The sequence below is a fragment of the Stegodyphus dumicola genome, chromosome X2, assembly GCF_044657685.1.
Source record: "Stegodyphus dumicola isolate Sdum_Otavi_A_Nest chromosome X2, ASM4465768v1".
Taxonomy (NCBI): Eukaryota; Metazoa; Arthropoda; class Arachnida; order Araneae; family Eresidae; genus Stegodyphus; species Stegodyphus dumicola.
In genome coordinates, this window is record NC_140781.1 from 57,199,236 (window position 1) to 57,226,890 (window position 27,655).

Below are 27,655 nucleotides of genomic sequence, written 5' to 3' on the forward strand. Positions count from 1 at the left end.
AATAAAATATTTTTATCTTCATTTCTGTGTGTCACAAAAGCAAATAAAAATGATTCTGGAAATGTTTTATGTCCAAAGATTTCGTGACACTAAATGCATAATAAATTTTCATGTAATCTGTGGACATATTGCATATTTTATATCAATAAAAGCTTTAACACCGGCACTTCTCTTTTTGTCAGCTCTGCCAGTGCAAATAAAGTGAGTTTGACTAGCAAGTGACAATCCAAGATCAGAAAAAAATTACTAGCAATTCAACCATTGGCATTGTATCTATCTATCATATGCCTTCTGATTGGATAACTACACTCTTTTACAGTGAGTTTCTGTTTTCTTAGTTTAGAAATGTGCATTTAAAAATCATGCATATATTAGGTTAGTTGGTTATTTAAATATGGCAGAGCACATGGAAGCTATCAGCTAAGGGGAGGAATTTCTTCATGGAGGACTTATGTAAGGAAAAGTGGCTTGTATTCACGTTGCACATGGGAGAATTCATGAAAGCCAACCATGCAGCCATCTCATTTGCCTGGGTTCAACTCCAAAAGAAATTACTATTATTCAGTGGTATTGAACTGCTTGGTCACAGGTCGAACCACTTAAATTAGGGGCCAGGTTATTAGTCTGTAATTTACTATTTGGTATTAATTTAAAATATTGCTATATTCTCAGGCACACAAAACAAAAGTTTGTTTTGTTAACAAGTCGGCTTTTAAACTACCAAGCCATAGTGCAAATAAACATTCAGATATGTATGTAATTACTGTATTCACTTGGAATCTAAGCTAAAGATGGGATGATTATCTCCTTGCATTATTCATTTGGCAAGATTAAACAAATGTTTAGATGACGTTAGGTTTGTCTTACAACCTGAGGTGTCAAAACAATGCTGCAGTTTTGAATGTTTGGCTGAGTAGGTGACATAAATAGCTGATAATTAAGTAAACAGTATTTAATTTTAATGTTATTCAGTTGGAAACTATTATACTGCCATGATAATGAATCTTTCCACTGATACCAATAACCACTTTTCAGAGCCACTCTGTCCTCAAATAAGTATGTGTACTTAGTCCTCTCACATATTTTCCAGATTTGTCTCCTTGAGATTATTTTCTTTTACCAAAAACTAAAGTTGTCTCTCAATTTTTTTTTTTTTTTTTTTTTTTTTTTTTTTTTAATTCAGAAGAGACAAAAGGAAAAAAGGAATTACTGTACTAGCATGCCCAAAGTAGCCCTCTGCAAGCCTTCTCTTTCATTACATTTTATACTTGCATTAAGGCAAAAAGTTCTTTAACTTATTTTTTAAACCCCTCTGATTTATTATTTGCCATACATTGTATGGCAAGTAATCAAACACAAATTAGTACACTAAAACTTCGATTACATGAACTTAAGTCAGAATTGTCAATGAAATAGGCTTCGGAACTAATAATTCAATTCTAAGTCAAAGTGAATATCAAAGCATGCATTTCAAAAATCGAACTAATTCAAGGTTGAGTTTTAGGTTATTTTCTTTTTTTGTGAGGAAAAGTTCTTTCATTTTTGGCTCATTAAAACTTGACTATATTTAGATTGATACTTTGCTTTTTTCCATAACTGTGAAAATCTTATGCATGTTATACATATTTCATACTGCATAGTTTCAAATTTAAATTTAACAAGATAATTTAAGCTGTAAGAGTTTGACAATTTGGGTTATAGCCCAGCTTTTAGTAGAAATATATGAAACAAAAATTTTTACATTAATCCTGTGACAAAGAATATTTCATGTAGCTAGGTTCCCTCATACTATTACAGATTATGTAAAAAATATATGCTTGGAATATGGAAATTATTGATCTAAAAATTGTCACAATAATATGATTTAGATATTTGCATTCGATATAAGGATTGGGTCACTCGGTGGGATAGGATAAGAGATTTTCTTGGAGGAAGTCTTGCTGGGAATGTTGCTCAATGCTTCTGCAGTTGTTTGTTGCCATATGAAGTAACAGCCTGACTTTGCTTCTGCATGTTTCAACACTGAATTGTAGGAGTATAGAAACATAACTTTACTGGCACAACAGTCAATGCAAATCAGTTCGTCCAAAATCAGCCATATTTCCCTCCTTTTCCTCTGGACTTCTTTCCCTGGGGTTACCTGATGACCGTCTGCAAGATCTTCATTGAATTTGATGCTTACTTTCTCATAAAAGCTGATGAGGCAGCACAAGTGGTGTGACATTTTTACACAGGTTTCCTGATTTATGCATCAAGTTTGTAAAATGTGTATCACTGCTGGCAGAGGAACTTTAACAACATCTGTGTGCTTGTACACCTCATTCTACTAGCATATGCATGATAAACATGTAGTATTTTCTTCATATTCCATTATTTTTCCTTATTTATTTACTTCTATTATCACTGGTGGCATTTCCAGACATCTTCCTGCACAAATATTGTTTATTGGTTTATTCTAGAACTTCCGTTAAAGTTTGTGTGGGGAATTTGAATCACATTGTGTATTAAACTGTTACAATCTTCGTTGATAGTATATAAAATGATTTTTCTGCTGATAAACTGGTCAGTCAGTGACTAGCTAAACTTGCGTCAAGCATATTCTGGTTTTAAAATTCAGGCAGTTGCATTTTTATTTGCTTCCTGGCTAGCTATATGATGAGCCATTTTGCTTTCTGTTGACCTTCGTAATGGTATCACACCTTTTAACCTTTTCACAGGGCTGAGGCATGTGTGTCCCAAGTAAGTTGTACATCTGGGAGCTCAGGACACTTTCTCACCGAGAAAGACAAAACGGATGTAAGTGACAAAAGGGAATTTGAGGCTTGAAGACTGTTTTACAGCATCTCAGAGTATGTGTTCTTTTGTTGGAGCCCATTAATGTAATGGGAAATTATCTGTGTTTTACAACATCTCCGAGTATGTGTTCTTTTGTTGGAGTCCATTAATGTAATGGGAAATTATCTGTGTTTTACAGCATCTCAGATTATGTGTTCTTTTGTTGGAGCCCATTAATGTAATGGGAAATTATCTGTCATTCCAACCCACATGGCATATTTATGAAATGATTTTCTCTGAGGGTAAGAAATAGATTGTTACCTCGTTCTCAAACATTTGCCTTTAAGGTCTTAACGATTGTTATGAGTATTATCAGAAAAATTTTTCAGCTGTTTTTATTTAAATTATTTCCGGCAATGTTTAAATTAAAAGTTACAACATTCCTTTTGTACAGTCTTTCGAGCAAGATTTGTGTATTATCAAAATGCTTCGTAATAGAAAATGATTAATATATGCTAAATACTGAAAAGTTATAATGGCCATAGTAAACTAAATAGGATTACTTTGAGCTCTCCATATAGAAAAAAAATCTTTTTTCACTACGGCTTTAGCATTATAAATTGCTTTCCTCGCATTAGGAAAAAAATAACATATGCATGAGAATTTGGCATGGAGATCAAATATCAGTTTTTGTGTGGGAAAAAATTCTTGAGGGTTGATTTTTAAAAGCTGAAAGGCATTTACAAATATATATATATTTTTCATTCCACCAAATTTAATTGTTCTTGATGTAGTTTCAATTTACATTTGAAATTTTTCTTAATTTCTTTAATATGTTTTTATATCATTTTATACCAGTTTTAATGTATATGCAAAGGCAGTGTAATTAACATAGATGTTTCAAGTGATAAAAGTTAATTTTGAACTAGTTGATTGCATGGGCTTTCCATGTTTCTTACCATGTGTAGTATGAATATGAGTCAATTTTCCATAAAAAAAACCTTTTATGAAAGCATGCCTTGGAAACATCCCTTTAGTGAACTGTCCTAGTATTCTTTGCTATAACCCAATGAAATAAAATTATATTCAAAATTAAAAAAGCCAAAGTTATGAACGCTGATAACTATGTTTAGAAATGCTTCCTTTTGTGAAGCTTTTTGATGACAAGATGCATCTCTAGTGTGAAAAAATAAAATACAAATTTTTGTTAATGCTGTAATGGGAGCAATTTATAACTGAAAATGAATTTTTTAAAAAAATATTACTTTATCTGATTTGTTTACACAAGAATTGTGTTTTGAAGTAAACCAGAAAATATACTAGGACTATGTACATTGGGATTCAGATATTATGGCACCATCTCCCTATTCCCAAAATTTATTTCTTAGTAGGAGCTCAATGACCGAACACAGAAATGGTCACCAGTCTCATCTCCCAGAAAGAAATGCAAGACAACTGAATCACTCCCCCTTTCCCCGACACAAAAGACAATAATAATTAAAAGCTTGCAATCTGAAAACTTCATATTAAGACCCAGTGTTTTAAAGGGAATTTTAGCATTTTAAAAATCTAAAAGTGTAGAGCATCATAAAAAATTGAACAAACATTTTGCATATACAAGATCTTTACCTAAAAAATCTTTTCATTTGTTTCTGTTTATAATATTTTTGCTTTTAAGGAAGAAATGCAGCACTAATATAAAAGGTTAAACAACTATCTCACTTCTCTTCTAAGATAAAAGTAAAATCTAATATTTCTAAATAAAAAATATGAAAGTAAAACTCAGTAGTGGTTTCTGTTTCTTTCTCAAACACAAATGTTCTAAATGTTCATCATTTGCAAAACTGCATGGAAGATAAATAAAAAATCTTGTCTCATGCATTGGTTGTTTTTTGTCACTGCATGAGTTTGACAACCCCCCTCTCCAAACAAGAAACAGAGCTATTTTTCAAGCTCATGTGAAAAGGTTAAACAAATAAACCATGAGTCTTTTGTCATATTTTATTAAGCAGCTAATCATCTGCATATAATTTCTTGGTATTAATGCACATAAAATTGTCCATGACTACCCAATTTTGTAAACATCATCTTAAATGTTTTTCTCACATATACAGTCAAAAGTCGTTAATCCAGACTCGTGGGGACTTCGGCGATTCCCGATTATCGATTTTTCCGGATTATAGATCATCAGTTTAAATCTGGTAAGATGGCATGCAGAAATTATAAAATTAAAAATATGAAACCGTAATTTATGAAATAAAGAACAATTATGATCTAAAGAGTATGAAAATTTACAAAAAGAAAAAGCTTATTATTTATTTGTTTACTTTATTAAACATTTCTTTCAGTGTAAGTTGTTTAAGTTGCTTCGTTTCATGTGATAGTACTTTCTCTTTAATTCTATTAAACAGACATAATTTCTTGTTTAGTTACAAAGTCCTATAATTGCTGTGTCGAGAATACTGACTAATTTGTCAATCGAAATTTTTTCGTTTTCAATAACTCTGTCACTTTCTTCACTATCAGAAGTGAATTATAATGACGCGGAATTTGATCTAAATCATATCAAAGACGGAGTACATAGAGATGAAATACTACATTTAGTAAGGAATTATAAGCCAAATAAAATAAAAACATCTGCCCTGAAGATGAGGATAGTGCTGACAGATCAACTTCCAATTCATTGCACGCCGCATCGTTTCCCTCCCCCCGCAGAGCAGCGTGTAATTGATAAACATATTTCGGAATGATTAGATAATCAAAGGATATGTCTTTATCCATATTTTGCAGCAATTCCACTTTCCGTTTAATGGACTTCGAAACATACTTTCGCTTTGTAGATCCTTTACATATTAGTAAATATATATCGGAAATTCTATTTGACATAATCGAAAGTTCAAGCTTACTTTTATAAAATTGCTCTAACAATCTGCAAAAAATAATAAGCCGGATCCAATTCGAAGATTGGGGAACAACGCAATCTGCAACATTAACTGAATTAGGTAATTTTAGCTTAGCTTATACAGTCCGTTATACATTAAATGCGCATGTGCATATACATATTTGCAGCCGTAAAGGTCTTACGTGCACGCATAAACGCTTATGCACGCGTCAATGCGACGCATGCACTGAAAGTTTGTAGCTTTAAGGTCCGTATTATAGATCATTCCAAATTATGTGTGTCCGAATTAACGACTTTTGACTGTAACATGAAAATTTTGAGATTCAGTTATAAATGTAACTTTTTTTAATATATAAAAATGCACGGGAAAAAACATTTAGCATGATATTAAAAGCAGTATTGATACTGTTTCTTTGGGTGGTATTCAGCAATATTTTATAACCTATTTTGTACCATTTTTTAATCAAGGAAGTTTTCTTGGGAGCTTTACTTATCAGCATCATTTCTAGCATTTGAAATTAAGTAAAACTGAAATTTGCATGAAATTACTAGAAACCTGATAAATCAAATTCTCCTTCATCAAGAGCAAGAAGAAAGGAAAAGTTTGGGTACTTATTCCAAGTTTAGAAGGAAACTCAATATGAAGAGGTATCAATCGGGTTGAAAAGTGGGAAGACGCATACAGAGTTTAATTATTGGATGACCTAAGGTAATATGAAGAAGGGGGGTGAATAGAGAGATCCACTCAAAGAGTTATAGCTCTTTACTTAAATTATCCTCTAATCACTACTGCTAGCGGTGTAAGTGTTTTATAACTTTTTTCCTCCTACTCAACTAAATATCAAACAACTAAAAGTTTATTAGTACCACAGCCTGTGGTTTAGCTTGAAAGATAATGCACTAAAAAAAGTTTCATGATTTTCATTAAAATTTACAGCTGTCCAACTACTGTAAAAATTCATAATACTCTGACTTTTCAAAGTACACACCTTAGTCAAACTTTAAGTTCTTTTCCACTTACCCTTAGTCAGGATTTGAAAGTCACTGCCAATAATAGATTTTGATTATCTTTTCTTTGGCTAAGAGGCAGCGATTATGTATAATTCAACAGCAGCATGAATTTCATTTGAGAAACCACAGTATTTATTCCCATTCTAAATAAATGAAATTTGCATAAACTTCTGGACCAGCAAAATTATTGTGACAGAAGCTAAGAAAATAATTAAACAATGAAACTTAAAAGTTAGAAATTAAATTAATTGTCAGAATCCGAAGCTGAAATACTAAAAGAACTAAGAAAATAGAGGGACATCACATGAAATGTAAATCCCAGAAAAATGCAAGAAATAAAAAAAAAACTGAAACAGTGAATGTATAATACAGTATAAAACTTCAATATTCTCTCTTCAGAAGGAATGGAAACTGGAGCCACTCTTTCCCGACATTGGTTTTTGTTTATAAGAGGTTTGGTTTCCTTCATAAGTTCTTTCACTAAGTGGAGCTGAAGTTCGCATAGATTCCAATTCTTTGCCCCTCTCCTCCAATGAACAGATATCAGTAAACCTTTCACCTCTTGCTCTATTTATGACAGCGTAATAAACCCCATTCACAAGAACAGATTCGACCGATAGCGAAAATTGGTTCTTCCAACATGCCCCATTCACACGGCAACAAGCATTAACTGCTTCTCCGAATTGGAGCTAGAATTTGGTAGAATGTTCCTACCTCTCAGAAGCAGAGCAAATGGGGAGATTTCCCATGCTGTATTTGCCTGATTGCACGGTTCACTTAATTTTAACAAGCAACATGGCTGACTTGCAACTGACTGCTCGCTGGACTTTCAGCGAAACAATCACATTGGTAGATATCTGAGGATGCAATATCATCCAAAAAAATTACATAGAACCGTATGAAATACAGAAATTTGTAAACAAATACAGACAAAGTTATCTGATGCTCAGTATTCCATAAATACCATTCAAATTAAAACTAAAGACTCGCATGTTGACTTCAACTCAACAAGGAGACTCTGTAACTTCTGATTTTTTTTTTTTTTTTTTTTTTTATATATATATATATATTTAAGAACTTTGATCTAGTTTTATGAATATTATTAAATGGTTTTGTAAGACAAAATTATTTTAAGTTGAGAAAAAAAAAATTTGCCAGTATTTTTTTTTAATTTAAATTTTTGGAAGAAAAGTTTAACAATTAAAATGTCATTCTTCTCCTACTATTTTCAATGATTTCCCCCATAGTATGTATTATAAAGTTCTTAATAGCTTTAAGGATAAATTTTGCAACTAATGAATAAGTTTCTGAGAAAAAATTAAAAACACATTTCCTCTTCAAATAATTTTTCTTTTCAGTATTTTGCTAAACTCATTCTTGTTTCTGTAAAGTATGTAATTTTAATTAAGCAGTAAAAATATTAAATGATTTAGGCCATACCTATATACGTTTTAGGACTTTAAAAAAAAGGATTTATCGAAAAAATGCAAAATGAGGAAAACACAGTTTAAAGAATATAAGTTGTCTATATGGTCATTAAAACATTTCAAATTTCTTAAAAAATTTTTTACTGAATTTCATTGCATATACAGTCAAAAGTCCTTAATTCGGACACCCATAATACGGAATGATCTATAATCCGGACCTCAAAGCTACAAACTTTCTGCGCATGCACATAATACGTTTACGCATGCACGTTTAATGTATAACGGACGATATAAGCTAAGCTAAAATTATCTAATTCAGTTAATGTTGCAGATTGCGTTGTTCCCTAATCTTCGAATTGGATCCGGCTTATTATTTTTTGCAGACTGTTAGAGCAATTTTAAAAAAGTGAGCTTGAACTTTCGATTATGTCAAATAGAATTTCCGATATATATTTACTAATATGTAAAGGATCTACAAAGCGAAAGTATGTTTGGAAGTCCATTAAACAAAAAGTGGAATTGCTGCAAAAATGGATAAAGGCATATAATCCTTTGTTTATATAAACATTCCGAAATCTGTTTATCAATTTCACGCTGCTCTGCGGTGGAGGGGGGAAGCGCCGTGGCATGCAATAAATTGGAAGTTGATCTGTCAGCACTATCCTTATCTTCAGGGCAGATGTTTTTATTTTATTTGGCTTATCATTCCTTACTAAGTGTAGTATTTCAACTCGATGTACTCCGTCTTCGATATGATTTAAATCAAATACTTCGTCATTATAATTCGCTTCCGATAGTGAAGAAAGTGACACAGAGGTTATTGAAAACGAAAGAATATCGATTGACAAATTAGTCTGTATTCTCGACACAGCAATTATAGGACTTGAACAGCGGAACTTTGTAACTGAAGAAGAAATTATGTCTATTTATAGAATTAAAGAGAAAGTATTATCACAGCTGGTGCGAAAAAAGTCCTGTGCTTATTCATAACAAGTCCTGTCGTTAGATTCTAACTGCTCATTCGTCGGAGTCAGTCACGTGGGAGGTCACCCTCCCGGAAACTGACACCGCATGATGCTGCTTGAAAACCAGTGAACTGGAACTTAGAATAAGTGTAGAAATGTGAAGAAAATGATAGTAAAGCGTAACATTACTGCATCTCTTTTGTTGCAAGATCCTAAAAGTCTTCATCGGCGATCTTCACAAGGTACATTGCAGCTTTAAATCCACTTGAAAGTTTCTCTGCAGTGGTTTTTGCTCTCTTGATGTTTTCAATGAAGTATATGATTTTTCCAAGAAATTCTTGTACCTTATCGTCTCGCAGCCAGCTAATAGCTTCACTAGTGTCTGCAGGGACTTAATTAAGTTTACTCTTTAGTTTTTCACTGTACGAGGCTTTCTGAGGTGGAGAAAAATTTCTTTCTGGATTTTTAGTAGGGTGTAGAAAGTCAGTGCTCTTGAAAGTGAATTCTGTCATCTTGCGGCGGGCTGGTTTTCTGTCGAATGTTTTCTTATACGCTTCGCACCCACGATAACTGGATACATGATTTTTTCCGCAAAATAAACATGTGGGAGCTTTGTCCTGTTTCTTAGGACAAGTGTTACTGCGATGGTTATCTCCGCATTTGCAACATCTTATTTCGTTAGTGCATAGGTGTTGGGAGTGCCCCCACTCCTGACATCTAAATCACTGCATCGGTTGTTTCCTGGGGCTGTACTTTTCAATCTTTATGTTCACGCTGAACGTACAGTTCAGCTGATGTATTGCGTAGCCTTCTTGGTTTCTTTTAAGTTCAATGAGCCATATTTGCAATTTCTCAGAGTTATATATTTTGCTCCGGCAAAACTGCTTGACCTTAAGGACTGGAAATTTCCTTCTTATGAGATCATTGTAATTTCATTGGATTTCAGAAATTTCCTTGCGTTTTGGTAGTCCTCCATCTTTTTCGTATTCATGTAAATTAATTTCCTTTCATACATGCTTCAATTTTGTCTGTGCATATTTCTCTTAAATCGCATTCAACTATCAGCCAGTCTATCAGCTCCTGTTTGAAGACAATGGGAGTATTTCTTCAGTGCATTCATTTTCTGATGCTTTCGGAGTTTCATTCAATTTCTCGAATCTGTTATCAGTAGAAATTTCCATCTGGTCAGCCGTAGGAGGTTTCCTCGCCGTTTTCGTGGGAGAGATCTATGGGTTTGCCTTCGGTTTATCACTTTCAGTCTGTGGAGCGTCATCCGCTGAGTTAGGCACTGTTGCTGCAGAAGTGTTGCGGCATTCATTTATGGATTTCAAGATTTCCGCCATTTGTTGATCGCGTATTATTTTCAGTATCATTGAATGGGTATCACTTGAAGATCCAGGACTCGTTCCTTGAGTGACATCAGTCTCGGATAAGGTTTCCACCTTCTTTGTCTTACTTTTCCTCTTGGGTGACTTGATAAAATCTTCTTGTCGGAGTAAAAATATATTAATGGAAAATTTGGATATTGTTTCTGTTTTCTTTTCGTATATAAATTCTGCTAAAACAAAGTATAGGTAACTGAAATTTTCAGAAAGTTAATAACTTACTCATTTGTGTTTTACTGTAAGTTTGCTTTCATTCCTTTCATTGCAAAGTAATATATAATACTTTTGTTTTTCCTCATTGTTTAATTTTCTCTACAAAACATTGCATTCATCCTGTTATGTTTAAAAATAGATGTTAAATTTTTTTTTTATTATTATTATTTGAAATAAAAGAAATCAGCTACTTGAGCTTCCGCACTTTTTTCTGTTTTAAAATATGACATATCTTTAACAAATCATAGATAATGTATAAAAGATATTTTTTTCTTGTTAATGTTTTCGTGCAATATTTCTGCATATTAAATGAAAACATGCTTACGTCACTGTTACTCTACATTTTTGTAATACAGATAAATGTGTGATTAAATTCCTCGATTTTAGTTATGTTTCAACAAGTTTCTTGTATTGAAATTACATAGCTCATCAAAGTAAGGAATAATTCTGCCTTACATTGTAAAATATATTTATAGATGTTTTAATTGCTGTTTGCCGAAAAGTCTTTTATTGTTTTGAATTTTTGGCAACCCAAATTTTTCCCTCCTCCGATTAGTTAGAGCTTTATGAAATTCAACAATAGTAATTATTTTTGGATTTTCGTTATTGATTTGCTAATAAATGTTCTATCAGGAATTCGCTGTACAGTTTTGCCTTCATTGATTTTATTTTTTTCCTAGTATTTACAGTATTCTTTGGGCAACATATGTGTATAAATTTTAACTCTAGTTTCTTTTTTACCTGAATCTTGAGTTTTAGATTTTAATTATTTTAATTAATGTATTAACAATTAAATAACATTAACAATTTAATGATGTGATACACACATTCTCAGCTTATATAAAACTTACATAGCCTATGGGGAATACCAAAGGGTATTTCCAAAAAGGGGGATAGTAATTCTTGTACCTATTGTTGAATTTAGTATTAATTAAAATATTGATTTAAAATAACAATCATCATACTGCTTGCAAGAGCATTTTCAGTGTTTGCACATAGCAGTATCATTATTTCGCATGGCTTTCTCTATAGATAACAAATTTTATTGAGGATACCAATGTAAAGTCTGGCTTTTCAAGAAATTGTTAATTATATTGCATTAATGACTACTCATGGACATAAGGCTCCATCTTCCATTTAAAGACAGATGAAATACATAGTTTTTAATTTTTCTCAAAAATATGTCGTCGTTTTAATTACTTTTTTAACAGTGAAGACATGATGTGATTTATTATATGGTTACTTGGTTTTTCAGAAATATTTGCGATGACCAAAACTCACAAAGAAATAGCTGTTTTTATGTCAAGGCAAGCAGACAACACTGAATTGAATGACAAGATGTTTATTAAGGTAGTATAACTAATATAATATATGCTTCTGTTTATTTTGAGGCTTCAAAATTTATCTAAAACTTACATCTGGATTTCAAAACTTATTTTTTGCTTCACATTTTCTAGGTGGCTATAAGTTTTTAAGGACTGAAAAGGAAAATTTACAATAGAGCAATAGTATATATATATACACTATACAGCAATTTGCTTTAGATCAATATATACAATAATGTGCACACTTTGGCAGCAACAGTTGTGCATTTTAAAGAAATTCACTGATTATATGTCATGTCATTCCGAGTTTTGTTTAAATTTTTCCTTTCTGTTTTGTACAGAAAATTTGGGCTGTTTGCTCATAAATAACTAACTGAATCATATTCGTAAATTAACTTTTCCTTGGGAGCTAGGACATGTGTCCTACACATTCACTATATTACATAAGGCTGAAAAAAAAAGTACTACTATTTAGTTTACTATGGAGATTTAAAATTTGCTACTTAATGTGAAGCAGGAAATGGCAGACTGTTGATTGTTTTCTGTACCATGCTGATTTAATAGTTGACTAAATGGCTTCAATACATAAAAAATTAGTTTGTATAGCCCATGTGAAAAGGTTAAGCGTTATTTAACAAAAACTTCTGTGATACAAAACTATAATATTTTTAAATATAGGTACAATAAAAAAATAATATGACTATAATTATAAAATACACTGCTGGCCACCCAAATTGCAACACCAAGAAATACAAGAGATATCACAACAAAATTTATTTAGTAGATAGCATGTTGACCAAGTATCAAATGATTAAATTTTTAGACTTTTGTGATATGTGTTTCCTTCCAGAGAATCAGTAGCCAGAGTAGCCGCCATTGTTGGAGATCACAGCTGCCACACGCCTCGGCATTGATTCAAAGAGACTTTGGATGTGTTCTTGGGTTTTCTATCGGCGAAAGATCCGGAGAGCGAGCTGGCCAGGAAACAATTCAATCTGGTGTTTGACAAAGAACCCTTGGACAATGCGTGCCACAAGTGGTCATGCATTATCCTGTTCAAATATGGCTGTGGGCAATATGGCCTGAAGGTAAGGAAGGACAACTGGGTCCAACACCTCAGAGATGTATCGCTGGCTGTTTAAAATACTGGTAATGCATATTGGAGGAGTGCGAGAGTGATATCCAGTACCGCCCCAAACCATAATACCTGGTGCAAGACCAGTGTGGTGGTGCATAACGCAGCTGTTCAGCATCTTCTCTACACGGTGTCTCTAGACTTGAATCCGACCATCATGGTGTTGCAGACAGAAGCATGACTCGTCTGTAAAGACAATTTCATTCCATTCTGCTGTCCACATCCTTCTTTCATTGCACCATTGCCTGTGGAAACGTCTGTGGTTCTGTGTCAAGGGTAGACGAAGCAATGGACGTCTTGCGGACAGAAAACTCTGCTGTAAACGGTGTCGAATGGTACATGCAGACACTGGCTGATGCATTACAGACTGAATGTGCTGTGCTATGGTTCGTGATGTGACTGAGCGATTCGTCACTGCCATGCGCACAACGTTCCTGTCATCACGTGAAGTGGTGTACTGAGGTCGATGCTTTCGAACACGTCGGTCTGTCGTACCCTCCTGCATCCAACGGTCACATATCCGCATTACAGTTGTTTGGTTTCGTCCAACACAACTACCAATTTCCCTGAAAGATAATCCACACTGTCAGTTCGCTACTATCCTTCCTCTGTCGAACTCGGATACTTGATCAAACGATGATCGCTGTTTACTACGAGGCATAGTTGATCTTTTTTTTTTTTTTTTTTTAAACCACAAGAAAAACACAATTGCCGAACTTGAAATCGTCGAAAACTCCAAGCCTTAAATAGTGCTTTGAAGTGGCGCCACAGGTGTGCGTTATGTGCGTCTGCGCTGAAATTCTAATCATTTGCATATCTCGCCTCCGCTAATGCATGTTGTAAATTTCATGTTATTTGCATGCTTCCTTCAGGGTGTTGCATTTACGGTGGCCAGCAGTTTATATGGAGAGAAAAGTACAAATGATAAGGACATTTTTTAGGACAAGTTCCTTTTTAAAAATTTTTAAATAAAAAAAACTATCACCACCTGTGAAATAACTTTTAAAATAATTTTAAAACTACAACAGAAATAAACAAAAGATACTCTTGTCACACAAACCTAGCACTGTGATTTTCACTAATATGAATTCCTGTGCTAATACAGTATGAAGTCCACAATACAGGATACAATTGGGACTTAAGGAATTCCAGATTTTGGAAATTTCCAAATTTTAAATTATCATTTTAATCTAGAAAAATGACTCGTGGAAATTATAAAATTAAAAATATGAAATAATAAAGCATGTATGACTATGATAACAGGGTGCATAGCGGTCCTTATTTTTTAAATAAATTTTAAAGGCCCTTATAGGTGCTTACTTTTTCTCTAATGCCTTTTTTATTTTATTTTTTTATGAATGCACATCCCCCCCCACCCGGTATCAAAGCCGAAACTAAATAAACGTTTCATTCTTATCTGGAGTGTCAGATGGTGAGTCATACTCTCGGAAATAGCTTTTCTCCCCTTTCTCTGCATTAACGTAAACTTTGTTTCGTGCAAGTAGAGATAGGTGCATGTCATTCTATTGGTCAAAGAATAGTGAAAGTGCTAGAAAATTCTGGTACATTCCATGTTCTTTTCTTCCCACCCACAGACTATAGATGTTTGATTTTATATCAAGATTTTAGTAATCTGCATTCTCATTCTGTGTGGTCAGTTCATATTCACGTTTATTATGATCATTATGCTTATATTATTATATATGTACGAATATTTATAATAAAATATTTGCAGTAAATGCTAACGTATAGATAAACTTCAAAAATGGGTAAGTGTGTTTTTAACACAGATTGGCTTTCTAAGAAAGAATATTCTGAATGGCTTAAACAAAGTGAAAATAATCACAAAGACCTGTGTTCCTGGTGTAAAATTGAAATCAACATAGCAAGTATGGAAGAGTCTGCTTTAAAGTGTCACACAGATTGTAAGTAATTTTTTTTCTATTTAATTATTATTAATTTTAATATGTGAAATTAAAATCTCCTGTAGACTGCTGATTTATGTATTTTTTAAATTTTCATTTTCTTCTTTTTGAAAAGGTTTTCCTCATAATATTCATATACTGTATCTCCCTTCCTGTTATTTCTGTATTTCATGCATATTTTCAAAATTGGGAATTTGGGCCTTACATTTTCAATTTTTTTGCCAATGCATTATACAGTATGGAAATGAGGGGGCCTAAGATTCTGAATCCTCCCTTTTCTCCAAAAAATCTTGAATATTCAAACTGTTACAGTTTGCAGCAGAACAAGCAACATACTATTTTTTTTAGCCCAGAGGGCGTTGGCCCAGAAGAGCTATTAATTTGTTTTGGCATTTTGTGTTTGAATATTTTTAAAAGGCTGTATCACTTTTCAAATTGTTGCCACCACATATGGTGGCAATATGGCTCCCAATTTCCTAGTGTTATATTTAAAGAAATAAATAATGAAGAATCTGCATAAATGTATATGTTTTTTGCATTGTGACAAAAGAATAATGCCTAGAGCCATCAAATATGGAATAAATCCTCCACCCAAATATGGATATCTGGAAGCCCTAATTTGGAATTTATTTTGTTATCCTTTTTGTATTTTGTAAAACTTTAATGAATTTTTGATTAACATACTCAATAATTTCAAAGCGTGCAATGGCAACACTGTATGGGAGGAAAAAACATTTTTATCTGCAGCACACAAGACCGAGTATCGAAAATTCTAAAGATATGATCTTTTCAAATTATTTTGTGATGTTGCTGTTGAATTAAGTTTTATGGTTTAAGTGTGAACAATACAATATTTAATAAAGGTAACACATAATATGTTAAAAAATACCCCTTTGGGCATAATATAAAGTTTGAAAACTTCCAGGTTTTATTTATTTAATTTTTTCGGGGGTCAATTTCCAATCAGGATTAGAGTAATTCTTTTCAGGAAATTTAACATTCTGTTCAAAATTAGAATGAAAACAACTCCAAAGTTGTCTTTTTCTTTTATTTAGTTTTTTATTATCCGAATACCGGCAGCTGTTGATTCTGATTGTGTAATATCATGTGCAGAATAATTAAGGCAGGCGTGTTGCACAATGCTTGCTATATTTTGCAAAGATAATTTTTGATATACAATCTGGAATTTGTTTGTGAGTACTTAAAAGTGTTTTACTGTGCTTGCTGAGCTAAATATTTTTCAGTTTCATTCAGCTCTTTTTATATGTTTATAAATATATTTTTACAATCTATATGTTTACTGCGATAACTGGGTTAGATCACAGTTTTTTTTTTTTTTTTTTTTTTTAAATCAAGAGCAACATTTGTTACTTACTGAATGTTAAATTAAGATCTTCATGATGTTTTGTATTCTAAATATTGTGACGTTACGAAAGATACAGAAATAGTCTTAAAAATGATATTGAATACACATATCAAAATGTCAAAAGCATTACTTAGCGGATAAATATAAAACAACAGCTACAATCTACCCCCCCCTCTTTTTCCAGTTACACTCGATTATCCAGCAATTGGCAGTTTCCGAGCATGTTGGTTAGTTAAGCGACTACATGAAGCAATTTCCGTCCTCTGATTTCAGAAATATTGCTCTTTTTTTTTTTTTTTTTTTTTTTTTTACTTAAAATACTTTGTATCATCTGTTACAAGAAAACTATCATATAATGAGACTTTAGAAAATGTTCAGAATTTTGAGTTAAATTATTTAAATATGAGTGGAAAAATAAATAAATGTACAATAAATTCAATTTATTTCTAGGTGGCAAGCATAAAAAATTTCTGAAAAGGAAAAATACAGCTGTTGGTGGAATAACAAGCTATTTCCCAAAATTAAATCCTGTTAGTGTTGCACCTTCCTGCTCCCTGGGTGTTATCTGTGCTTTGCAAAATTCAAGTACTTTGACGATGCTATTGGAGCTTCAAAAGATGTTTTGTATGATGAAATTTTGTGCTGTTTGAAAGTGGTGACAAGTCATTATTCTTATAGATCTAGCAGTGATATTGGTAAACTTTTTTCAAGTATGCTCCCTGACAGAGTTATAGCAAGACACTTGTAGTGAGATAAAGCCATTTTGGATTAAACTTTATTTTCAGAGTCATGTTTGATGAATTTTAAGAAGCTATCCCACCTTTATTTGATGAGGTAAAACAAAATTTTCAAAAAAATAAATAAATAAATAAAAGCAATTAGATGTTCATATCAGATATTGACAGCTTGACCAAAATAAAGTTGCAACTCAATTTTTGTTCTCTGTTTTCTTGGGACTTACAACAGCTGCTAATATTTTTGGAAGTTTTCAAATGGCAGTTAAAAAGTGTGCTACAAATTAGTATCAATGGTCCAGCCATAAACTGGAAGTTATATGAAACCTTCTAACATGAATTGAAAAAGGAATATGGCATTTAATGTATATCTATTGGTAGTTGTGGCTTTCATATTTTGAACAATGTTTTCTGTAAAAAAGCATCCACTACAAGCTGGGATACACCTTATATTTTAAGAGCACTATATTCAAAGATTCTCCAGCATGTCAAGATTTTTCAACAGTGAGTGTGCATAAGGCTGCCATTGAAATTTTGTAACTATAGGTGGCTAGAGAAAGTACTAATATGTTTGCATGCTTGTGAAATTTAAGAAGATATAAAAGGTTATGTCAAGCTAATGGAAAATATGCAAACATAACTTGCAAATCATATGTAATAATAAGAGATGCAATTAGCTAAAAATTAAAGAGAGGTTTCTTGGTATGTGGGCGTCATGCGTGCTTTCCACTCTATGGAGCTAGGGGAATGTCGTGCAAAAGCCAAGACTCTTCCCCATGACCAGGCGGACAAAGAAGTCATCCGGATCAGCATCGTGTAGTGCACTAAGTTTTTTGCAAATGTCGATACGCTTCACCCTCTGTTGTTGTGCAAGTGCATGAAGCACACACATTTGTTCTCCAAATCACTTGCATTGTTCCTTGCGCAACACTGTCTCTTCCTGTTGAACATTATGTGCCTGTTCACCATGATCAAATCTAGCAGAGCTACCACATTTCATGCTGTATGCGATGTTGTTGGTCATCCTGCGCTGACTCCATTGCTGAACTTGGCCAACCAACAGGATGCCTTGAGGGTGCTTTGTTCCTGCACACCGACACCATGCAACAATGGATCTCACTACTCTGTATCCCTTCCTTCCATGTGAACCATGCTATCCATCGCTGACCGTGATAGTCACCTTCTATCGTTGCTGTCCACGCTTTCAACGATGGCGGTGAAGGGGACATGCACTGAGTTATACCATTCGGCTTGCAGCCAGCGCCATTTATGCATTCTGATAAGTAGCTCATGCCCCCTTGTGTCTGTTTCACTTGTTTTCCCTGTTGCATAGCATAATAGTTTCATTGTGAGAGCCGTTGTGTCAATCATTTCTGTACGATCCAAGTAATATTCTTTTGGAATATTCCGATTTCATCAAAATGTTGTCCAGCCATACTTTACAGAGTTAAGCACCTATGATGTGAAAAAAATTAAATTAGATACTTTTTTGCACATATTCTTTAATGAAAAATAATTTCAAGATATGGGAAACATTTAAAATGATCTTTATTCTTTCCCATAGGCAAGCCTCTGTTGAACTAGGATTTAATATCAATAAAAATATAGAAAGAGAAAAATCTGGGGTAAAATTCATACACTGCCCAGTGCATAGTTTGAGACTTTGGGAAACATGCTGGTGGGATACACAATGTATCATTTATGAAAAGAGATGAAAGCAGCAGCTTCATCTGTCCATTCACAGTATTGCTTATATTTGGTAGAAGAGGGAAAAAAATTATTCAAGATAAAAAAAAGAAAAGCAGAATCAACAGATGAATTGATTTCTCTTAAAGGAAAGAAAACTCTCTGAAAAAGAAGTGCTTGAAAAGAAGCAGATGAATTTGCTGAAAAAGCTGAAGTTACAAAAAAGATTAATCTTTTAAATAAATCTAATGAAATGTTAAATACTATTGGTAAAAAACAAACTCTGTTAAGAGAACTGTATAGACACAAGAAAAATCAGAAATAAAATTATTATTCATTAATAAGTATAAATTGTTTTTATCGGTTCTTTTTTATGCTGTAAAGTACTTTGTATGCATATAATAAAAAATGGTGTATTATTATTTATTTTCGTTATGTTTAACTGAAAATCATCATTAAATCTTGTAATATAGTTTAGCATACAATTTTCCCCCTACATTCCCCCCTCTCATTGTAAACTAGTCCTGTAAATTGGACTGTTATTTAAAATTGAAAAGTAATTGTTTTCCATGGTTGAGTAATGCTAATTTTTTCTTAATAAATACTGAATTTCTCATTAAATTACAGTCAAGTCTCATTTTTCTTTTAAGGTCATGCAGTTGTGCATACATGTAATTTAACAGGTGCTTATTTTTTTCATAAAAAGTGCTTGAAAAGTACTTATAGGTGCATTTTTTTAAACTAAAATGTGGCTAACTAATCCTGGATAAGGAAATCAAAATTTATAAATGAGGCTCTGTATTTATTTTATCAAACATTTCTTTCAGTGTTGTTTAAATTATTTCATTTTTTTTTAGAATGCCTTTGATTTATATATATATATATTTCTTGTTCTGAGTAAAGTTCTATTGTGTAAGTCCTGTAATTGTCATGTTAAAACTTTCCACTAGATGTCTATCAAAATCTTTACGTTCTCAAAAATCTCTTTATTGATATTGAAAATGATGACTTGCATCATTTTCAATAGCGATATTTTATATATTTGAAACTATACTGAAGATATCACCATCTATTAGTTGATAGCTGATTGGGGCATTGTCATCCAATAGAAAACTTCAGTTGTATCATATTATTTATTTACAAATTCAATTTATGGTAAAAATTTCGCATTCAAAATTTACACCAAAATAAGATTGCCGTTTTACTTAATTCTAATATTGCATTTTCTTTACATCTAAATTGTACCAATGCCTTTTTTGGGGGGCACCAGAGACAGTATAGTAAGTGGGTACCAGATATGCTTTAGCTTTGGAAAGCTCTAGAATGTCTGACATTATTGAAAGTTCAAATTTTTATTTTTATAAGATAGCTGTAATAATAATAGCCTGCAAAATATAACAAGCTAGATCAAATTAGTTAAGAAAGAGCACAATCTGTTAACTGAATTTCTTCCAAATCTAATTCATTATCTTTTCCCACTGTTTTGCAAACCAAAATATATATGTAACAAAATACAATGGCTGCTTTAAGAACAATTGGCGACTTCAAAATGAACGATTCTATATTTTATGCTTTTCCCTAAATTCATCTGTTCTTTCAAATTCTAAATCTTCCCATGTTATGTAACAGTTAACGCATATAGATACATCTTGCCCAATCAAATAATTGTAAGCCAAAACTTTTTAACCTGAACTGAAACTTTTGACTTCCTTTCTTCTTCCTCTGAATTGCTGTGTTCCTTCTTGCTTATACTTTTCTCCTGGCAAGACGCTCCTCATCCACACTACTGCTTACTTGCCCAAGATGACATCATACTTTAAAACCCATGTACACAGAAATTATTGTATTCAACTATGATTGAAAAATATCAACAGAAAGATGATCTGATGTGAATTATCGTGCAATACAGTTATGTTTTGAAACGGCCATATCTGGAAGTTTTTGGTTTATGCCAGAAATTAAAGTACCAGATTCCTTCATCTATGCATTAAAACATGGCATATATATTAGCAACATCCCATTCTAAACAAATGTCTTGTAATTTCATTTATTTTTTAGGTCAGATAGAAAAGTATTATCCTCCCACTTCCACAACCACTCGAAGACCAAAAAGCGTAATCTCGGCTAACATCGGTGAATGTGTTGTCACTGGCCACAATGTGATTCCCTAGCCAGCAGATGCTTGAAAGTGATGCACAGTTAGTCGTGAGAAATATCGCGTCTACGACATACGTGCCTTTTCTGGAGTATTTCATTTTCCATTCTTAATTTTGAACAAATTCTTTAAAAAAAAATTGCTGGTGTTGCAGATATTTAGACCGTTCCAGATATTAGATGTCTGTTTCTCAGATTTTGTGCTGTGCTGTCATTATGTTCCGCACAGGCACAGCTACATTCATGTCTAAAATTATCTGTACATGTATAAAATCATGGATTTCTCAGAAACTGTGAACTTCAATTTTATGAATTTGTGTGGAATGATGTACAACAAATAAATAGAAAGGAAATAAATCTAAGAACACACAACATAAAACTATACCATGAAACAATAAAGATGGCAATTTGTTACAAGAAGAGTTGGGGGGGGAAGAACTCGTAGAAAAATTGAGGTACCTAACTTGTACACCCACATCACAACAGGATTTCATATTGACAATTTTAAACACAATTTGAGAAATGAACTTTCATTTCCCCAAGAATGTGATCTTCAGGACATTTACATCCGTAGCTCTGTACACTTGCTTTCCAAGGTAGTTGCATAAGTTTTCTTCTGGTTTAAGATCCAGATTTGCTGGCCACAATATTCATTCATTATGTTCACTTTCAAGGAATTTGTCAGCAAGGTTAACTCAGTGTCAATGAGCATCATCCACACATAAAAAGCCAGATCTGTATGTCCTCTAAAAAGTTTTAGGTAAGTTTCTAAGACTTCATCCTGATATTGCTGGCCAGTCACAGATCCACTATAGAAAACATGTAGGGGTGTAAATCCATCAATTATAATTCCTTACCATACCATCACACCGGCATTACTAAAATAGTCTCACTCTGTAATGTACCTTGACTTGTTGGTAAAGAGAACATACGATCAATGGTATTAATTCCAGTTATGTTCTTTGCATCAATTATGGTGATCCCTCTTTTGTTGTGAACTTAGTGAAACACCCCTTGACTTTTAGGCCCTCTTCATTAAGCCTTTTGTATATAACAATTCCAGTGGTGGCTGCAAGCTCTGAATTAATTGCTGAGCAATAGACTTCTGTTACGGCTGGAAGTTATTACCATATATCGATACTGAGAAGCATTTACTTGTTTATGACCTTGTACAGACCTCCTTACAACAGGTCCGGAATTCTTAAATAGTCCATAATGTAAAGACTGCATGTCGTAAAATATTTACGTCTTACTGCTTTCATGATTGTCTTTTCTGCTTCTAAAATGGCTAACGATTCATCACTTCACAGATTCTTCTAAATGATACTTTGGAGCCATAACAAACTATTTTGAGTCGAACACACTGAAGTCGAATGCTATATTGCAGAAATTCACTTTGCATGAAGTGCTTGATTCACTGTCAGATGACATAACACCTTGATTTGCATATCAGAAACTGTTTGATCACTTCTGATTGGATAATGCTCGGCCTGTATTCACACATTCCCAACAAAAATGGATTTCATGTATTGGCTGTTTCATGGAGTATCATTATTTTGAGTAATGTAAAGATAAATTTCGACATGGGTGTAAATTAATAGCAATACTTTAAAAAATATGCTGCAATTGAAATTTTGGCTTCAAGAGGGATTCAGGTTTCGTAGTAGGAAAATCATAGTAAGTGTTATTTTCAACTGTCACTTCACCCTCAGTATAAACATGCTCATTTAAAGAAGTTCAGAAAACCTATTATGACTTATAAACGATGACAGGCAGTGATTCCTGCAGTCTCTGTATCCATCTGGCTATTTGGTCTTCAGAATTCTTGAGATTCTAAGACCTTTCTGCGATAGAGGTAATAGCGCAAATGTTCTATGGCTTTAACTATGACAAGCAACTCTTTCTGGATGACACAGTAATTCCCCTCTAGTTTAGACAGCCACTTAATCCAGTATGCCATGATGATACATCCTTGACTGTTTCTCGAGAGAAAACTGCACCGACATGCTCATTGTTCACATCCTTGTCAAGAATAAATGATTTGATCCACTAAGGATATGTTAGGATTGTTGCAGATGTTAAAGCACCTTCAGTTTGTTTTATGCAGCCATGTATTTTGTCCACAACAACTTTTGCTTGCTGTCTGTCAATTTGTGAAGCGGGTCTTGTAATGCAAGAAAAGTCCTTCACAAATCTCCTATAGTAGCTGCAAGCCCCCAGGAAGCTTCTCAGCTGATGATCATTTTAGGGTGTCTGTAAAGTTTAACTGCCCACGTGTTTTTTTTTTTTTTTTTTTTTTTTTATCTGTGTACATTTGACAGAGATGAAATGTGTAAGATAAGTCACTTCTTGTCTGGACATTTTACATTTGGCAGGACTTAGGATTTAAGATTAGCTTTCTTCAACTTCTGAATCACCCTCCTAATGTTTCCTCAAACTTTTCTCGATAATGTCATCCAGGTATACCAGAAAAGCTTCATAGGAAAGATCTCTCAGCACAGTCTCCATAATGCTGTCTTTTTGTCTTGCCATCAGGGTGTATCTATCAATATCCACTTTTCAGATCAACCATTGAAAACTACTTGCTTCCAGAAAGTCGAGAATGTCATCATTTCTAGGCAGAGAGTACCAATCTTTCTTCCATGACCTATTTCAACCAGTGATAGTCAATACAAAATCTAGTCTAACCTTATTTTTCTCTGACAAAAATAATGGGAGAGGCCCAAGGATATGCTGAAGACTCCATAATGTTCCTTTGTCGAATGTTCTTTAGAAGTTCTGCTACTCCTAGTTAGCAATCAGTAGATGTCTTGGATATTACTTGATTGGTAGATGGATCTCCCGTTTCAGTTCCGTGCTGAGCCATACTGTTGCGACCTATGTCAGAAGATGTGCAGGAGGAAATTTCTTGAATGCCACATTTGGCATCACACCTTTCGTCATCACTTAGTTCTGCATTCTGCAGCTACTGGATAATAGGCTTTTTGAAGACAGAGATTGGCAGACTGTGAGTTCATTTAATGCAGCTGACTGAAGTACCTGTTAATACCGGGTCATCTTTTCTAATCACTTTCGTTTTATCACTGACGTTGCCATCTCACCAGGATGACAGTCTCAATAGTGCTGAGTAGTGCCGAGGTTACTAGTACTCCTAACAAGGTGTTACCATTCTTAGGATATTCCATTATGCTGCACAGGAAATTTCTGTTTTCAGTTATGGATCCGGGTAATAAAAATTCTGTTCTTGGTGGTACTCTGATATTGTCTTGAGCTATAATTTGGTGCATGGATTTAACGGCTTCACTTTTAATTCTGAACAAGGTTATGTCTTCGGAGGTAGAATGCAGTATGTTATTAAAGGAAAATTTGTATTTTCTTAGAAAGTTTTATCTGAGTATGCAAGGGTCTGTAATATTTCTCACATATGCCATGTAATTGTAGGTGGCACATCCAAACGTGATGTCAATTTCATCACCGGACACAGTCTGGAGGATAATGCAGGGCATCATCCATATAAGTTTACCTTCAATATGTTGAGCCATATCTCTGGTGATAACATTGGCTCTTGTATCAATGGTCATACTGCAAGGAACTCTATATGTCCAATGATGAAAAGTCCATTACTGCTGCCACTCATTGCAGAAATCTGAAGCACCTTAAAATGGGGCTTCTCAGTATCTGACAACCTCAGCTCCATGAGATGGCTACTAAGTTGTTTCCTGCCTCCTTCCTGGGGAGCAGTCTTAGCCTCCGTGCTTTGGGGTGTTCTGCAGTTCCAGCACTTTATTTACTGTTGCTATTTCTATTCCGCCAAGTCATCCTTTGATCTGCTGGCTCCTGGAGATGAGCAAGTTTGATTGCATGGTGGTCCATGGATTGCTTGTTGGGCTACCTCTAATTTCACAGTGTATAACTAAAGCACTTAAATTACCTTTGGAGGAATTTCTACTTCTATAATTTTTTTCTAACAACTACTATCACAAATAGAGTGGTCAGCACGCTGGATTGTGAATTTGAGCCTCTTTTGTAACCACTGTAAATCAAAGCTAGATTTCCTCGTTTTGACATGTTTCTTATATTTAATCATGAATCATTTTATCTATCATTATTATGATTCTCATTTCTTACTTTATCCGTTATTATTAGTGTTTTCAATTTAGTTTAAAATTGTCTACTGTAAATAGAAACCATTAACCCATTACGTAATGATATATCTGCATCTCTTGTATAAATTATTTCATTTTTACACCATTACATATTTTATTCTGTACATAATTTTACATAAACTGTCCAAATGAACAAATTTCATTGTCAATCAATGTCATTCAAATATAAGAAATAATAATAAAAAAGAAAATAATCTGAAGGCTTTCATATTTTATATTACACCCAAATGGGCATTTTGTTTTTTCATTTACAGGCACATAACAGTTTTGAGAGCATATGGACTACTGTTACATTGTACTAAAAATATTTAAAAACAGCATCTCTTTAGAAATTTTATTGGATGAACTTTTCCTTCTAATTTATTTGTGTAATACATAGAGAATAATCAAATTATAGAACGCTTTACTTGTTATACAGATTCTTTTACACATACTCCCATACCACACATGAACAAGCAAGCCAAGGAAGGAGGGGGGAAAACTATTAAAAAAATATGAAGGTGATTTTATTATGTGATGGATGATGTTTAAAGTCATTTAATTCTCTTTATTATACTGTATTCCAAAACAATTTTATAAATCTTAATTCACATAAAACTGATTTGTGTGTATAATAACTGTTTAATCTTACTATCTGAGTTGTTAAATTGCTTCATAAACAAAATTTCACAATAAAAATGAACTGAATGTTCTTCTGATCAGACTATAAAACAGATGAAACACTTGGAACTTGCAGCCTTCTATGAGTATCACACAATTTTTTTCTTTTTTTCAATAAATCTATTGGCTAAACGTAGACTCGCTCGTGACCCCATTTGGACTACTTTTCGGCAAAGACATGCATTTCATTGTGTCATTTACATCACTAGCATAGTCATGTGTACCTTAATGCATCCTGTTTGTTCCTGAAATACAATAAATAAAGGATGTAATGTTTTGCTTAATATATTGCATTTATAATGGTGTCATCAAGTCAGATACATAGATCATTACTTCTAATTTATTCAACTTGCATTTATTGATAGATGCTTAACTTTTTTTTGTGTGTGTGTTATGAATGATTCTTAAAATTTCTCAATTTTAATGTACAGAATTGTTTACAAACCTTATAGTAATTTCAATATCCTAAGACTGGTGATTTTTAGAAACTGTATCTACTATTTCTTTTACTTTCACTGCACTAAAAATAACAATATATTTTTCCTAAGAGTATTAAATTTTCTAATACTTTTTTTTTTTTTAACAGGAAATTTCAAACAAAACTAATGAACTTCTGAGAAGTTTAAGAACATTCAGTGTTAACAGTGAATTTGGGCAGAATATTATAAAATTGTCTACACTGAAAGAGAAAAAATTTGCTCCAGCTCTTGAAAACTTCCTGTGGAATTTAGCAGTAGCAGAAGGCTATGCAAATGTTTAATGTAATTTATAAAATGAAATTTAACTTATTTGCAATATATATACTCTCATTTTGTAAGTGCCTTATTTAGGTTTTCATCTTTTTTTTTAATACTGTAAACAGTGAAACTGTATTTAATGTAGTTAGTAATAAAAGTCTATGGTCTTAGGTTGAATAAGTAAAAATTAGCAGCCATATATAAACTTCATAATATAACTGTGACAGCTATCTTTTTCTTAGACAGCTTTTAAGTTTGATTTCTGAATGGGATATTATTAAGAGATACAGTAAAAAAGAAAAAAAAAAGGCATCAATACATTGCATTAGTTATCTCTAATTACAGCTAAACATAATCCCAAAAAAGACATTTAAAGTTTTTAAAATAATGGCAAACATTCGTGTATTTATAAGTTGTTTACAACCTAGACATATTTTATGACACATAAGTTGCTGCAATATATTCTATTACAAAATGAAATTATAGTGTATAACCATTAATGTAATCAATTAAATAATACAGTGTTATTAATTTGTTCACATTTTAATCTTGTCATTAACAAAGCCATATATTTTCTGTACTAAAACCTGAAATTGGTTAGATGGGGTGGCTGAAAGGGAGAGGAGTAAAATGTAAAAAGAATGTGGTGAATGTTTTAAATAAATGATTAATACAAAAGCCTAATCAAGAAAATTTAACAGTGAACACTGGTAACAAAACTTTTCAAATAAATTGAAAAAAAACAAACATAGTCAGGTGGAACAGGAATTAGAAAAATTATTAGAAATAAACATTCTTTTGAACACACTTAAAACAGTTTGTTGAGAGCAAAAAGCCAATAAATATTCACTATGAATACCTTTCAATACAAAACTTTTCCAGAGAAAAATAGCAAGGTAAAATTATTACATCAGAATTCTTGTTAAAACAAATCTATTGAATTATAATATTACTTTGAATATGCATATTATAATTAATATTAATGCATTACTAATAATTAATGTTAATGCACATGTCTAATAGATATGATTTTGGAGAGATATGAGAAAGATTTCATGCATCTTTTTCATTTTCTTTGAGTACACTTTA

General features: G+C 32.9%; 2 protein-coding genes across 5 annotated transcripts in view; one reads left to right on the top strand and one right to left on the bottom strand.

Moving 5' to 3' along the window:
* Window positions 1-26,654, top strand: part of LOC118195781 (DENN domain-containing protein 10-like) — a 90,329-nt gene extending 63,675 nt beyond the window's left edge. The window contains exons 6-8 of one of the 2 annotated variants that reach the window (XM_035367109.2): window positions 11,934-12,028; window positions 14,929-15,063; window positions 16,880-19,273. In XM_035367109.2, coding sequence (XP_035223000.1) covers window positions 11,934-12,028; window positions 14,929-15,024 — 191 coding nt within the window. In that variant the 3' untranslated portion in view covers window positions 15,025-15,063; window positions 16,880-19,273. Of the gene's footprint in view, window positions 1-11,933; window positions 12,029-14,928; window positions 15,064-16,879; window positions 19,274-26,415 lie in introns of those variants that run through there. The other variant, XM_035367108.2, reaches the window with a different exon arrangement.
* Window positions 17,178-27,655, bottom strand: part of OSCP1 (Organic solute carrier partner 1) — a 56,542-nt gene continuing 46,064 nt past the window's right edge. For 2 of the 3 annotated variants that reach the window (XM_035367107.2, XM_035367105.2), the window contains one exon: window positions 25,364-26,074. The gene's annotated coding sequence lies outside the window, so the exon portion shown is untranslated. Of the gene's footprint in view, window positions 18,619-25,363; window positions 26,075-27,655 lie in introns of those variants that run through there. The other variant, XM_035367106.2, reaches the window with a different exon arrangement.